This window comes from Gorilla gorilla, chromosome X, assembly GCF_029281585.2.
Source record: "Gorilla gorilla gorilla isolate KB3781 chromosome X, NHGRI_mGorGor1-v2.1_pri, whole genome shotgun sequence".
Classification (NCBI taxonomy): Eukaryota; Metazoa; Chordata; class Mammalia; order Primates; family Hominidae; genus Gorilla; species Gorilla gorilla.
In genome coordinates this window covers 82,206,284-82,222,438 of record NC_073247.2, presented here as the reverse complement: position 1 = coordinate 82,222,438, position 16,155 = coordinate 82,206,284, and the positions used below count along the sequence as shown (strand labels likewise).

Below are 16,155 nucleotides of genomic sequence, written 5' to 3'. Positions count from 1 at the left end.
GTCCATGTCCTACCTCAGACTAATTACATCAGAATATCTGGGGGTGGGGTCCCAGGCTCCATGTTTAAAAGCTCCCTTGGAGGTTCCAATGTGTGGCTAGACTTGAGAACTACTGCTTTAGAGTCCATAATTCCTCTAGCACCAAGCTCAGTGTTACACTGTACCTCATACTTCAGAAGGATGAGATCTGGTCCAAAAAAAAAATACCAGGATTGGTAAGTGATGCTGTGGCAAAAACAAAAAACAAAGAATACCAGACTAGGAATTAGGAGACTCAGGCTCTAGTCCTATATTTAATGCTTGGCATGACCTTGGACAAGTCACTTCATCCAAGTTAATCTCCATTCTTTTTTTTTTTTAATTTTTAAATTTAGAGATGGGGTCTTGCTCGGTCACTGAGGCTGGAGTGCAGTGGCAGAATCATAGTTCACTGCAGCCTTGAACTCTGGGCTCAAGTGATCCTCCCACCTTGGCTTCCCAAAGTATTGGGATTACAGGTATGAGCCACCGTGCCCAGGCTATTCCTTCATCAGTAAGGTAGAGGCAAGAATACCTGCTTCCTCTTTTCTGCCAAATGTGACAAATGAGAATATTTGTAAAATGCTTACAGTGCTTTAACAACAATATCTGCATGATACTGTATCCTTCACAAGGTGCTTTTGCATATATTCCTCCTAACTTTTCAGATACCATATAACACCATATAAAAGCATTGTTATTAAAACCCATTTACACAACTTTGACTGTTACTTTGACTCAGGATATTAGTCCTAGAAGGAACCTTATACATAATCTGTTCTAGACCAGGGGGTCCACAACCCCTAGGCTGGGGACCAGTACTGGTCAGTGGCCTGTTAGGAACTGAGCCACACAGCAGGAGGTGAGCTGCAGGCGAGCAAGCATTACAGCCTGGGTTCTGCCTCCTGTCAGATCAGTGGCAGCATTAGAATCTCATCCTGTTGTGAACTGCACATGTTGCGCACTCCTTATGAGACTCTAACTAATGCCTGATATCTGAGATGGAACAGTTTCATCCCCAAACCACCTCCACAACCAGTCCGTGGAAAAACTGTCTTCCACGAAACCGGTCCCTGGTACCAAAAAGATTGGGGACCGCTGTTCTAGACCCTGCATTGCATAGGTAAGGAATCTGAGGCCCAGGGAGACTGACTTGCTCAAGGTTACTCAATGAACCCGTGGCAAACTCAAGACCCATGTCTATCTGGCTTCTAGGTTACTACTTTTTCTATGATAGCACATGACTTACCCCCCAGCATCTCCTTAGTACATATAGGAAATGTGGCTGAGTGAGGAAGCCATTAACTCTGGACAAGTCATCATTTTGGTGCCTGCTTCAGTCTCCTTTTCAGTAATCTAGTGATAGTCCCAGCCAGCTTCAGCTGGGTTGAAGCAGTAATAATAAAGGTCCTCTGTGAAGCATCAAGGTCTACAGGTAATATGTCTGCAAGCAGTCTGATCAAAGAGCAGTCATAGTATCCATGTACTTTCAGACTGCCAAAAGGTAACTTTAGAGAAACCAGATTTTATGCTAACTTGTTCCCTTTAAAGCCCAGTTATATTCACTTTCCAAATTATAAAATCAGGGGAAAAGCCTAGAAAACAGTAATTCCTCATTGTTTTAGACGTAGGATTTATCACTAATAGTAAATATTATTTACTGCAATATTTGCTATACTTCTATGTTGCCCTTTTAAGCTTAGAGCAACAGTGCTCTAATAAATATATGAAGCTTTCCTTGAGGACAAGTATACCTGTATTCGCCTCATATTTGGAAATTCCTTTCCAGAGCTTTAGGCCCTCTACCATTTTTTTTCTTTTTTTTTTCTTTTCTTTTTTTTTTGAGACAGTCTTGCTCTGTATCCCAGGCTGGAGTACAGTGGTGTGATCTCAGCTTACTGCCATCTCCACCTCCTGGGTTCAAGCGATTCTCCTGCCTCAGCCTCCCAAGTAGCTGGGATTACAGGCATGCGTCACCATGCCTGGCTGATTTTTGTATTTTTAGTAGAGATGGGGTTTCGCCATGTTGGCCAGGCTGGTCTCAAACTCCTGACCTCAGGTGATCCGCCTGCCTTGGCCTCCCGAAGTGCTGGGATTACAGGCATGAGCCACGCCTGGCCTCTACCATTTTTCTGTGTGTACTTCTCAACTCTGCCTCCTATTACTTAGCTGACCTTTTAATCTACATTCAGCTCATGCTCTCTACTTCAACTATAGTAAAACGTCCATAAATGTTTGTTGAGTAAATGAATGAAAGAGACACGCTCTGCCCCATTTTCTCTAAGTGTCCCGACTCTCTGTTCCACTACCATCTTCAAGTCTTAGGAATATGCCATTCATTGTGCCAGAAATGTCTCCCAGTTGCTCCCAAGACTGTATTTCCCTTTCTGTCTTACAACGCAGCAATAGTCACCTCTTTCCTGGCATTTTCTTAAATTACACCTCCTTGGTTTGGCTTTATAGTCACTCTTAAAAACTTACACGGTGGCTCATGCTTGTAATCCCAGCACTTTGGGAGGTCGAGGTGGGCAGATCACCTGAGGTCAGGAGTTCGAGACCAGCCTGACCAACATGGAGAAACCCCATCTCTACTAAAAATACAAAATTAGCTGGGCATGGTGGCAGGCACCTGTAATCCCAGCTACTCAGGAGGCTGAAGCTGGAGAATCGCTTGAACCCGGGAGGAGGAGGTTGTGGTGAGCCAAGATTGCGCCTTTGCACTCCAGCCTGGGCAACAAGAGTGAAACTCTGTCTCAAAAGAAAAAACACAACAAACAAACCAAAAACTCCCCGGTCCATCTCCCTGAGACGAATATGCTGAGGTAGGCTTCTATTCCTTTACCTTGTTTTCCCATTAGATTATAAACTCTCTGAAGCTAAGGATGAGCTCTTAGTTTCACTATGAGCACATGATATGTTGCATTCTTGATGATTCTGACTGACCAAATGACTTACCACCATGGCTGTCTATATCTTATGACTTGCTTCATCATGGTGGTGTGGGTTTATAAGGCTTAGTTCCCCAGGTGATGAGCTATAGGCTAATCAAATCAAATAATGTAGGAAGCCAGCTAAGATAACTCGTGAACTGTTCTCTTTAAGTGGAATGTGGCTGCAGGGCACAGTTGGGGGTAGTGGTGCTGAACTGTAATGCCTGGGAAGTTAATGTTTCAACATAAAACATCTAGGTTTGAGTAGGACTATCATTGTATAAGAAAATAAAGCATGCCTAAGTCAGATTGTTCCTAAGTAGCCTTAACTTAGTGTGTTTAATCTTAATTATTAGCTTTTTCTGTAATTCTTTTTGTTCCTTAGCCTAGAGAGTAAAATTACTCTGTTAGGCAAAGATAAAGTACCCACTCAACTTCTGGTCTATGGTTTTTACTGACATAACCATGATGTGGGGGAAACAAACTGGACTTGGAGTCAGAATATTTGGTTTCAAGTCCTGACTATCACTTAGTTTTACGACCTTGGGCAAGGTCATTTCCCTCCTGTGGGTCGGGGGTCCATCTGGAAAATGCAAATAGTAAATATCTCACTGGATTTTTTTTTTTTTTTTGAGATGGAATCTCACTCTTGTTGCCCAGGCTGGAGTGCAATGGCATGATCTCGGCTCACTGCAACCTCCACCCTCCCAGGTTCAAGCGATCCTCCCGTCTCAGCCTCCTGAGTAGCTGGGACTACAGGCATGCGCCATCAGGCCCAGCTAATTTTGTATTTTTAGTAGAGACGAGGTTTCTTCCTGTTAGTCAGGCTGGTCTCGAACTCCCGACCTCAGGTAATCTGCCCGCCTTGGCCTCCCAAAGTGCAGGGATTACAGGCGTGAGCCACTGCGCCTGGCCCTTCACTGGATTTTTTGTGGTGATTAAAAGTGGTAATATATATGAGAATGGTTTATAAACTGTAAAGTGCTATAAAAACATGAAGAATTGTTATGATCATTTTGGGATCAGCTTCAATGAAATGGTATGGAACATTACCTATTCAAATTGATAAGAACCTGAAAACAAGAAGAGAGCCAACTTGTGCACTCAAGCAGCCCTCTGTACTAGCCCCAGGTTCTACACAAAGATGGCCCAACAAGCCCCCCTTTAGTGGAGTCAGTGCCTCTAAATGATAGCTAAAGGGTATGGGGCCAACACATTCCTAGATTCAGAAAACTATCCCAGTGGCAGTGAATGAATACTAAGAATTAGAACCCCTGACAAAGTTGAAGAGCTAGGCCGGGCACGGTGGCTCACACCTGTAATCCTAGCATTTTGGGAGACCGAGACAGGCAGATTGCTTGAGGCCAGGAGTTCGAGACTGGCCTGGCCAACACGGTGAAACCCTGTCTGTACTAAAAATACAAAATTAACTGGGTGTGGTGGCACACGCCTGTGATCCCAGGTACTCAGGAGGCTGAGACACGAGAATTACTTGAACTTGGGAGGCAGAGGTTGCAGTGAGCCGAGAATGCACCACTGTACTCCAGCCTGGGCGACAGAGTGAGACTCTGTCTCCAAAAACAACAACAAAACAAAAAAAAAAAGTTGAAGAGCTGGCTCCTACCCCTTGGATGTTCTTCCTGGACACCTTAACTAATTTTGTTGGCTTCCATTCCTCGTCATCCCCCTCATCATCATCACCATCACCATCCTCATGCTCATTCACAGAATGCTCTGAACAATATTTTAGATCCTCGATGTCCATGCTTTGCTCCAGGAACTTTTCTTTAACACGAGAAGGTTTTGGCTAAGAAAAAAGGTTTGGAATAGTTTAGTTATTTAATAAAAATTAAAAACTATATATGCATCATATCTTCCCAGTAGCTGTTGCCAGCTATATTCTCAGAGCAAAGATTTCAGACTCTCTCAAATCCACCCCACTTGGCTTTACCAATCAGAAGAAATTCTGCTTTAGCCTTTGGCTTTGCAGAGTCTTTGAAGGCAGTGAAATTGGAGGCTGACCAATCTGAGGGAGGAAAGGGAAACTCATGATATGATGAGATAAGTATCTTTGGATGGACAGCTGAACATTATTGCTCTTTTCTCCTGTTCCTCCTCCTCAGTTGTGTTAGGTAATGCCTGTCCATGGCCCAAAGTCAGCCTTCTGAGGAGTAAGAATGCCTACTTTCCTTAGGATTGAACTGTAGTTTTATCTGGGACTCCAAAGAAAAGTGAGATGCTAGAATTTGGGAATTTTAACTGTCAACCTCTTATAAAGGGCAATTTTAGCACACTCACCGCAAACCTAAGCTGTGCAAAGGTATCACAGGCACTGATCATTTTACCTTAGGTGGGACATATTCAAAAGAAGAGTCTGGAGATAGAAGGGTATCCTTAGGAAGATGTTTCTGTCTGCTGGCTACCTGGAGGAGGGTCAGTTTCTATTTGAAAAGAAGAGACAAAGTATATAATGCAGGGCAGCTTCTGGGAGTGTTCATGGCTAAAACAGATACCAGACCTAGGCTAGCTTAATGTTAAACCATAGTAAAGTGATGCAGGATTATAGTAGAATACGTTGACTCCCACTTTCCAATATCAACAATATTAGATTCAGAAAATGGCAAATTTAAAAACTTATGTTTATTCCACTTTGAAATGCATATGTCACATGGAAACTAAATGTAGACCTCATGAAATAAAGCCAAGTCACCACAATGGGGGTTGGTCCCAAGAGCTGGCCTCAGTAGCAATGGGGTCTCTTAGGGCTTATCAAGTGGGTGGGAAACTGTATTACCTGCTTGATGATTTCATTCTCTCGGAGAAGCTGCTGATTTTGCTCACACACTTCTCGCATTTTCTCAAGTTCTTCATCCTATTTCCAGATAGTGCAGTGATATATGGGGTTATTTTGGGCACTACATGTGGGTTACCAAACAACTCACATAGATGAAAACATACTGCTGCCAAGTTGCTGGCAGCAGATGGTTTTTGCACAGCAGGCATTGGCACCCAGAAAAATGTCTGATTCCCAGTTCCTAGGTGCCCTGAATGCCACTTCCATTCCAATGCTCCCCAGCAGCTCTGACCACATTCATAAGAACCATGGACTCTGCCCGACAAGCCTTCCTTATTCTTTTCCATTCCTTAGCTTCATATCCCTTATTCACATTCGGATGCTGATTAAGAAACCCGCAGAAACTTAGCTCTATTTTCTTGAAGTCTATAGATGCTTCTCTTTACCCTTCTCAACACAGACTAGGCAGTTTACTTGCTACTTTAGTAAGTCTGACTGAACTACCTGGCACCTAAGACACCCAGATTCATGCATACAACCTTAACTAGTTTGCTTATGTCTTAGATGGAAGGTGCCAAGGAAACCCTACAGACTGGTGGTTCAGGAAAAAGATTCTAAGTTAGACTAAAATAGTGCTACAACATGCTACTAAAGGGTGTGGTGTTTCTAGCCTCTGGAAGAAATTCAGACCCCAGGCATTTTACAAATATGTCAGGTCTCAGCACAGAAGAACAAGCTCTTCATACCATTTGAATGGCCCTAGGATTCTAAGTAACTACTGGATGATTTCACTTCCTCAACTCTTTAGAGCTCAGGGTTGAGGCCAAGAACCACAAGGCCTCAGAGTCTGATATGGAGTATGTGCTGCCATTTTGGTACCCAAAATGAGGTTATTCCTATATATGGCTACACTCTAAGCACCCCTAACCTGATCAAATAGGGCCTAAAGGCAGTAGAGGCTACCATTATAAATACTTTTTCCAGTAGTTAATTACTCTCTGCTGCAAGTACAAGGGTCTAAATGAGACAAGATTCTCAGTCAGTACTGTGAAACTCATCTCTGGAGACCTCTCCCTCGTGATCATACCTGACACTTCAGTGTGCTCAGCAGCTGCTGTTCCTTTTCACTGACTGATTCCTCTAACTGCTTCTCTGCCATTTGGCTTTGCTGCAGCTGGCTGAGAAGGTACAGCACCTAGAGAAAGACACGACCCAATGGGTGGTAACAAAGGTACCAAGGGGAAAAAGAAATTTTGACTTAGTTCAAGCAGTGATCCAGGTGACTGCTGTCTTGTGATTTAGAAGTAAACTGTTCTCATTTGCTGTCATGGCATGAAGTAGTAAGTACAGCATGGATGTTTCTCAGCATAGTTTTTTTTTTCTTTCTGTTGCCCAGGCTGGAGTGCAATGGCACGATCATGGCTCACAGCAACCTCTGCCTCATGGGTTCAAGCGATTCTCCCACTTCAGCCTTATGAGTGGCTGGGATCACAGGTGCACACCATCACACTCAGCTAATTTCCTGTAATTTTTTGTAGAGATGGGGTTTCACTCTCCTGGACTCAAGCAATCTGCCTGCCTTGGCCTCCCAAAGTGCTGGGATTACAGGCACGAGCCACCACGCTGGGCCTGTTTCTCAGCATGTTAATATTGTTAATATTCATATTTAAGTTGGAAACCCAGAGCCATTGTCACTGGTATGTATAAAGTTAGACAAGTCACATCTCTGCTTCAGGTTTCTTCTTATTTGCAAAATTTAGAAAAGGCCACGTGGACTTTTGAAAGAAATTTCATATCCCCACTTTTTTTTTTAAAACTAACAATACAAGGCAATGATAGTTTCACAGTATAGCTTCTTGACTTGCTAGAGTTTACCTTCTCTTGGTGCTGTTGCTCCATTCTGACCAGCTCAGCTTGTAACTCTGTCTCTATCTCGGCAAAATGATTTCGTTCCTCAAACAGCATCTTCTGCATGTCAGCACAGCTGGTCTTGCTCTGTTTCAGGCTGCTTTCAAGTTTGCTGACCTGTATTTTGGAGGAGACCAGCTGGAAGGAATAAAAGAAGATAAGTTTATTTGAAGAATGACCACCTTTCTTTCCCCCTTTCAACAGGCAGGATAATGTCAGCTTTCTTGAAAGGGTCTGAGAAAAATTCCTCCATGTTCAAGTCTATTCTTATTTTTTCATGTCATATGGATTCCAACATTGAATAGTAAATATACTATTGTTCTATTCCCAGGCCAAGAGTCCACATTTCTGCTGAGACATGTATCTTGGGGCTAGAAGCCACCGCTAAGGCCATTTTATTTCTTGCTCTGCCTCAAGGCAAGAATAAACCTAACCCGAATAGTATCTGACAATTACAAATTCTGATATTTAAGAAGTTCTTCCTTAATTTTTAAGCAAAATCCACAGGACACACCCTTATGGCCAATTATGTCCCATTTCAGAATGTCTATATTCACATGTTAGAACTTGTAGACTGAGACTGCAGATCTGGCTCTTCAGGCTACATATCCTACACTGGCCTAGTTTTACATTCACTACTAGCCCAGATGGTGAACATCGTAAGTACCAGTGTTCACAAGACTGATCAAGATTTCCTTAGTAGAACAAATCTGCTAAGCTAACACAAAAATGTATAAAGGGTAGCATTGTTTAAACTTGTGAGTTTGGAGTTTGTATGCTTGTCTTGAGTGAAAATGCTTCAATCACCAGAGGCAATCAATTTTCATTCCTCTTGTGACAATGTAAGGTGACATATCATTTTAAGGTCAGCAAAGATGGCTTTTCCCTAAAATGAATCTTTATATGTCAAAAGATGCTTAGGTTTTCCCTTTTCTAGACTGGATCTTAAATTTTTGAATATACATCTCATAGGGGTTTTAAAAAGTAGTACAGTATAACAGTTGATGTTTAGCCAGTGACCCACTATGGCATTCTGGTCTTTCCTAATAACAACAGCTAACACGCATTCAGCACTTGCTATAGGCCAGTCACAACGGGCATCAATTTGTGAGTCGTATTATATTTTTGTAAGTGACTGGCCTGTACTTGCTTACACCAACCTTTATCTACTAAACTCTCTAATGTTAGTGTTATTAGGGTTTCTACCATGAAAAGTGGCAATAACACTTTGACAATATTTCAAGGCTAACATCCCATTTCAACCTACACAGCCAGCCTCCTAACTGCTGGTTAGAGTGATGTTTACCTCTCCAATCAAATATTTCAGGGCACACTTGGCTTCCAGAATGGTGGCAATATTCTCCCAGCGTTGTTTTGGTCTGTCTTCACTTTCTGCATCCAGCAGCTTCTGCTGTAGGTCAGCAATCTGAGCACTCCTTCAGGGAAAGAAACAGTAAGCCTTATTGCAAGTAGCCTGAACATCAAGAAGGGGGAAGAGCTCTGAGGAGAAACTTCAAATAATTTTATGGATGGAGCTATCAGTTAAATATCATTTAAATAATGTTTGAGTCATCTGGTTAGGATTTTACATAGTATCGCAAATCTTGTAACAAAGGGACTCTAAGAGACTATTTAAATGGTTTTATTCCATTAAATATTGGTTGAAATAAATGGGTCATAAAGTGGGACTTGGAAAGACTTATCACAGTAAGGCTTTTGTTGTAGTGGATTAAGTATAATATGTTACTTTGTCTTGAGGCCATATAAGCTCAGACTGTGACATGATGGTCCACCCATGCAAGGATAAGATTCAGGTTGGAGACTTGAAGGAAAAAGCTCAAAAGAACAGGTAGATATGCTCTTTACTACAATCAAGTACCAAAATGATACCCATGGCTGGCATTGTGAGAGGTTATCTTGATGTGCCTGCCACAAGACCGAGAAGTTTCTAAGAAGACTAGATATTCTGACCCTGGTTATAGCTTCCGGGTACTTTCTGATCAAGTATGTCCTAGACCAAAGTCTACACAGTATTTCAGTTTCATTAATAGCTTTCTTCTCCAATTTCTTCTGTGTCTAGTGAGAAAGAGTATACCAGCATGTGCTTCATATGCAGTGATAAGTTTGGTACTATAAGGAAGATGGGTATGAAAATAATCTAAGACTGTAGTTCTCAAATTTTGGGGTTTCAGGACCCCTTTACACCCTTAAAAATTATTGAAGACATCTAGGACATTCTGTTCACATGTGTTATACCTATAGAGATTTATAGTATTAGAAAGTACAACTGAAAAAAATTTTAGCCGGGCGCAGTGGCTCACACCTGTAATCCCAGCACTTTGGGAGGCCGAGGCGGGCAAATTATGAGGTCAGGAGATCGAGACCATCCTGGCCAACATGGTGAAACCCTGCCTCTACTAAAAATACAAAAATTAGTTGGGGGTGGTGGCATGTGCCTGTAATTCCAGCTACTCGGGAGGCTGAGACAGGAGAATTGCTTGAACCAGCAAGTCGGAGGTTGCAGCGAGCTGAGATTGTGCCACTGCACTCCAGCCTGGCGACAGAGCAAGACTCCATCTCAAAAAAAAAAAAAAAAATCATAAACCTATTGGCGGGGCGCAGTGGCTCACTCCTGTAATCCCAGCACTTTGGGAGGCTAAGGCAGGTGGATCACCTGAGGTCAGGAGCGAGACCAGCCTGGCCAACATGGTGAAACCCCGTATCTACTAAAAATACAAAAAATTAGCTGGGCCTGGTGGCAGGTGCCTGTAATCCCAGCTACTTGGGAGGCTGAGGCAGGAGAATTGCTTGAACCCAAGAGGTGGAGGTTGCAGTGAGCCGAGATCACGTCATTGCACTCCAGCTTGGGTGACAGAGTGAGACTCTGTCAAAAAAACAAAAACAGAAACAAAAACATAAACCTATTATACATTACATATTTTCTGAAAAGTAGCATTTTCTGAGATAATAAATAGTAAGAAAAGGAATCATTTTACACTTTTGCAAATCTCTGTAATGTCTGGCTTAGTTGAAGACAGCTGGATTCTTATGTCTCCCTCTGTATGCAATCTTTTGTGACATGTTGTTCTAGTTGATGTAAATGAAGACAATCTGGCCTCACATGAATATGCAGATGGGAAAAGGAGTATTTTAATAGCCTTTTCAGATAACTGCAAATAGTCTTCTTTGAGACTACACTAAAACTCAACAAGCGGTACCTCCTTAAGAGTTAGTTGCAATGTTGAATCTGAAACTTATTAATAAACTTTGTTGTTTTGTTGTTGTTGTTGTTGTTTTTATTTTATTATTATTATACTTTAAGTTTTAGGGTACATATGCACAATGTGCAGGTTACATATGTATATATGTGCCATGTGGTGTGCTGCACCCATTAACTCGTCATTTAGCATTAGGTATATCTCCTAATGCTATCCCTCCCCCCTCCCCCCACCCCACAACAGTCCCCAGAGGGTGATGTTCCTCTTCTTCTGTCCATGTGTTCTCATTGTTCAGTTCCCACCTCTGAGTGAGAACATGCGGTGTTTGGTTTTTTGTCCTTGCGATAGTTTACTGAGAATGATGATTTCCATAAACTTTTTTGTATTCTCTCATATTAAAATTCATCAGTCTATCTTGCAATCTGAATGGCTCATTTACGAATACATCATTCTATAAAGTGCCATTTGGACAGTATTACTCCAGAGTCATGCAGATCTTCCAAATGTTAACACATTTCATTCTATAAAATATATATTTTTAAAATCACACTTGTTAATATCACTACTGGTCTTATCAGAAAAGTTATGAAAAACTGTCAAGTTCACAGTGGCAGATACAAGTTTTCCAAATCCAAATTTTGCTTGAAAGCTCACATTTTGTCTTAGGTAACAAACACTGTCAGCTGTTTTCCTTAAAGCAACAGGCTCGCTCTATTCTTTTTGAGAAAATGTCTGCCAAGTAACCAAGTCTTAATAACCACAGTTTGTCTGTCAGTTGTTCATTTAAGTAAAAATGATGTCCCATGAAAAAAGAGGCCTATTGAGCTCACACCTCAAACAATCGCAGTGCTTTTCTTGAGACGACCATCATATTCAGCATGCAGTAGAAGTGCTTTCTGTGTTCTTCCTGTTTCGTCACACAGGATGTAACACAGACATGAACTCCAGGGTCCAGATTTAGTAAAATCAACAACTTTTACTGCTTTCGCAACACCACTCTTAACTAAGACTGGCTTGTTTTTTTAAAACCTGAGAGTATATAGTGGTGAAGCATACAATGACTATTAGTTCAGGTTGGTGCCACTGCTTTCATTCAGCCTAGGGTGTCAGCACTTTAGCCCACTATGGCTTTTGCATTTTCAGTGCAAATTCCAATGTAGCAAAAAAGGCAAATAATGCCTTAATATTATTATGAAAATAGTTTTGATCACTGGCTCATGAGCTCCCCAGTAATCTGCGGCCCACACTTTGAAAACCCTGGTCTAATGTAGAGTCCTTTCCTTCAACAAGCTTACAGTCTGTCTTTAGAATGACAAAATTAATAAACATAAAACAATAAACATAAAGATAACATGTCAGCAGTATGTCATAATTGAGTATCATAAGTTCTGAAAGAGTTTAGAGAACAAGGAAGATTAGTGAGGGATTAAAAAGTCAGGGAAGGCTTCTGGAAGAGGTGGGGCACAACACTTCAGAGTTGTCACCTATCATTGGCCCTTTCCTGTCTTCTCTGACAATTCGTGTCCCTTATCTATTCCAAAATTTAGTTTAAGTCTCATCAGTTCTAAAAAAATTCTCCTAAGCTCACCTCTAATTCCTTCTACTTGGCACCAGCCCTACATTTACATAATCATTTACTTACGCATATGGTATGTAGGTAAATTTTTTAACAACCAGCACTTAAAAAGCCAGCCCTTGGCTGGGCACAATGGCTCACGCCTGCAATCCTGGAACTTTGGGAGGCCAAGGCAGGCCGATCGCTTGAGGCCAGGAGTTCGAGACCACCCTGGCCAACATGGTGAAACCCTGTCTCTACTAAAAATACAAAAATTAGCGAGGCATGGTGCCATGTGCCTGTAATTCCAGCTACTTGGGAGGCTGAGACATGAGAATCACTTGAACCCGGGAGGCAGAGGCTGCAGTGAGCCAAGATCACGCCATTGTACTGCAGCCTGGGCAAGAGTGAGACTCTGTCTCAAAACAAACAAACATAAAACAAAAACAAACAAACAAACAAACAAAAACCCCATCCCTGATTTGTAACTTTTGTCAGTTTCTGTGGTGTAAAAATTCTCACCATAATCAATTGTAAACTAACAACGGTTTTACAACATTCTTGAAATTTTAGCAAATGATTCCAGGACACCAGTGTGAGTAATGATACTATTTCCACCTGAGAGCAAGGGCAATGTCATCTATTTTTTCTGTATATCCCAACTGCATCCAGTGTAGCACAAAGCAGGAACTCAAAGGTTGAGTGATTTATAGATGTATCCCAAGATAAAGTTAGTATGTATTGCTAAAACCAGATTAAATGATCCCAAGGTTCTATTATCCTAAAACACGATAAAATCTCTGTCAAGGTTCTGTTCCTTCTAGATTTCATAAACTGCTTAAAATAATCATGATTAGAAGAGCCTGTGTAGCATAATTTCTGGTCTAGAGCTAGGAGATGAGGGACAGAAGAACATTCATTGACCACTTCTTTTTCTTTTTACTTTTTAGAGCCAATACAAGTGACCACGGCACAGTGAACACAGTCTCAAGAGGTCCTGAGAAAGTGCGGCCTTCACTGAGCACTTCTATTCCTTCTTTTTCTTTTCTTTCTTTTCTCTTTCTTTTTCCTTCCTTTCCTTTCCTTTCTTTCTGTCTGCCTGCCTTTCATTTTTGAGACAGAATCTCACTCTGTCGCCCAGGAGCGCAGTGGCACGATCTCGGCTCACTGCAACCTCCGCCTCCTGCGTTCAAGTGATTCTCCTGCCTCAGCCTCCCGAGTAGCTGGGACTACAGGCGTGTGCCACCACGCCTGGCTAATTTTTTGTATTTTTAGTAGAGATGGGGTTTCACTGTGTTAGCCAGGATGGTCTCGATCTCCTGACCTCGTGATCTGCCTGCCTTGGCCTCCCAAAGTGCTGGGATTACAGGCGAGAGCCACCGTGCCTGGCCATTTTTTTACTTTTTTGAGTTGGAGTCTTGCTCTATCGCCCAGGCTGGAGTGCAATGGCGCAATCTCGGCTCACTGCAACTTCTGCCTCCCGGGTTCAAGCGATTCTCCTGCCTCAGCCTCCCGAGTAGCTGGGATTACAGGTGCCTGCCACCATGCCCACCTTATTTCTTTTGTATTTTTAGTAGAGACAGGGTTTCACCATGTTGGCCAGGCTGGTCTTGAATTCCTGGCCTCAGGCGATCCACCCGCCTCAGCCTCCTAAAATGCTGGGATTACAGGCATGAGCCACTGCGCCTGGCCCATTGAGCACTTCTAATATGCTAAGTACTGTTATGCACTTTACTAATTTCATTTAATGCTCATGACAACTTTACTTACCATGTTAGAGCTATTTTCTTGATGATCTCTAAAGTTCACCTTCTGTGTTGTTGCTCTTCTATTATCATTTCTTTGGTTCCTCTAAAATTCTGTTATTGGTTCTACATCTTAGAGACACTACTGCATCAAAAATTATGGTGCCTGACTCTCTAGTTATCAGTTAAAAAAATAAAGAGAAAAAATTGTGCTGTATTGTAAAAAGCATGGGCTTTGGAATTAGAGTGTTTTGAATCCCAGCTCTGTTGTTTGTTAGCCAGTTAATTACCTTTGGCAAATTTCTTAAGATTGCTGAATTTCCTTTTAAAAATTAACCAATTAACCAGTTATTTATTAAAAAGCCAGTCAAATTTAGCAGCGAGGGGGTTGTATACCAACTTCAGTGACACTAATGTTAATAAGTTCTGATAACCCACTTCCATATGACCAAGTTAATTTTAGATCTCTAACATGAGAAGAATGATACTTACCTCATAAGGCATCAAAGGGATTGAATAAGAAAATGTATCTAAGATACCTAGTACAGTGTCTGGTTTAAAAAAAATTGTTATTTTCTCGTGTTTTTCCACCATCACAAGGCTTTTGAATCACTAGATTAATAGGTTCAATTTTTGATTCCAGGCATAAATTTTTATAATGGCTTAGAGATAGTCCCTGTTACCTGAATTCCATTTCAGTCTCTAGGCTTTCAATCTGCTTTGTAATAGAATCTTCTGACTCCGAAACTTGACCACGCACTTCAGTAAGGGAGAATGTACGCCTCTGTAAATAATAGTGAGAACAAGGGTGAAATACTAAAAGGAAAGTAATCCTCCAAAGCTATGAGGATTTCTGGGGAATGTAGAGTCTGATTATTGGCAACATTTTTTCATAAGCGTACTTACCCGGAGTTTAGGAGGTGGATTCTCCCCAGATTCCTTTTTTTCTTTGAGTTGAGCCACATCTTGAGCCAGGATCTTTCTATCTTCAAGGAGGTCATTCAGATGGCGTTTGGCTTCCTCAGTACTGACCATAACCTCAATTTCGTTTCCAAGCCAGTTCTGGAAGAGAAATCAGTGATGTCTGTGTTAGGGATGAGGAATCACTAGCTCATGGGCTAGATTCAGCTCCAGACTTAACTTCATTTGGACCAGAGCCCAAGTAACTACAAGTGTGATATCCATTCATACCTACACTTACCAAAAATGTCAGTACCTCTCGAAGAGCCTTTAACAGCAACATGCCAAAAGGTCACAAGAAAGAGGCTTTCTCCAGAAAATCTTTCTCCAGATTCCTAGTATTTCTATGTGCCCTGTTCTTTATTTTCTTCATTTTTTTTCTTTGCCCTTAACATAATAAAAAATTGAATATTTTATGATCTATTCTATTTAATAAATAAATATCCATTTTTAATTTTTAAAGTAGATGAACGGGATTTTAAAAAAGGAAACAAAATTCAGTAAATTCACTTTTTATTTATTTATTTAGACAGGGTGTCGCTCTGGCGCCCAGGCTGGAGTGCAGTGGCGTGATCTCAGCTCACTGCAACCTCCACCTTCCAGGTTCAAGCAATTCTTGTGCCTCAGCCACCCAAGTAGCTGGGATTACAAGCACGCGCCACCACGCCTGGCTAATTTTTGTATTTTTAGTACAGATGGGGTTTCACCATGTTGGCTGGGCTGGTCTTGAACTGCTGGCCTCAAGTGATCCACCCACCTTGGCCTCCCAAAGTGCTGGGATTACAGGTGTGAGCCACCATGCCCAGCCAAAATTCACTTTTTAAAACAGTAACTATCCCTGAGAATATTTCTGCTTTTAATGAAGGTATACCATGCTAATAGTAATCAAAAGAAAGCCGGAGTGATTATATTAGAATCAGATGAAGTAGAATTCCTATCAAAAAATAAAACTAGGGATAAAAAGGATTCATGATAAAGGAGCCGATTGTTCAATAGAATATAATCCTTAATGTTTACGTCCCTAATA

The 16,155-nt window shown here is 41.6% G+C and overlaps 1 protein-coding gene across 1 annotated transcript in view; it reads right to left on the bottom strand.

Moving 5' to 3' along the window:
• Positions 1–16,155, bottom strand: part of KIF4A (kinesin family member 4A) — a 128,250-nt gene that overhangs the window by 9,179 nt on the left and 102,916 nt on the right. Inside the window, exons 21-28 of the mRNA XM_019019439.4 lie at positions 15,075–15,230; positions 14,852–14,952; positions 8,957–9,086; positions 7,618–7,788; positions 6,830–6,937; positions 5,743–5,820; positions 5,294–5,389; positions 4,573–4,755 (exon numbers count right to left, since the gene is read on the bottom strand). Of these exons, the coding sequence (XP_018874984.1) occupies positions 4,573–4,755; positions 5,294–5,389; positions 5,743–5,820; positions 6,830–6,937; positions 7,618–7,788; positions 8,957–9,086; positions 14,852–14,952; positions 15,075–15,230 (1,023 nt within the window). The remainder of the gene's footprint in view (positions 1–4,572; positions 4,756–5,293; positions 5,390–5,742; positions 5,821–6,829; positions 6,938–7,617; positions 7,789–8,956; positions 9,087–14,851; positions 14,953–15,074; positions 15,231–16,155) is intronic.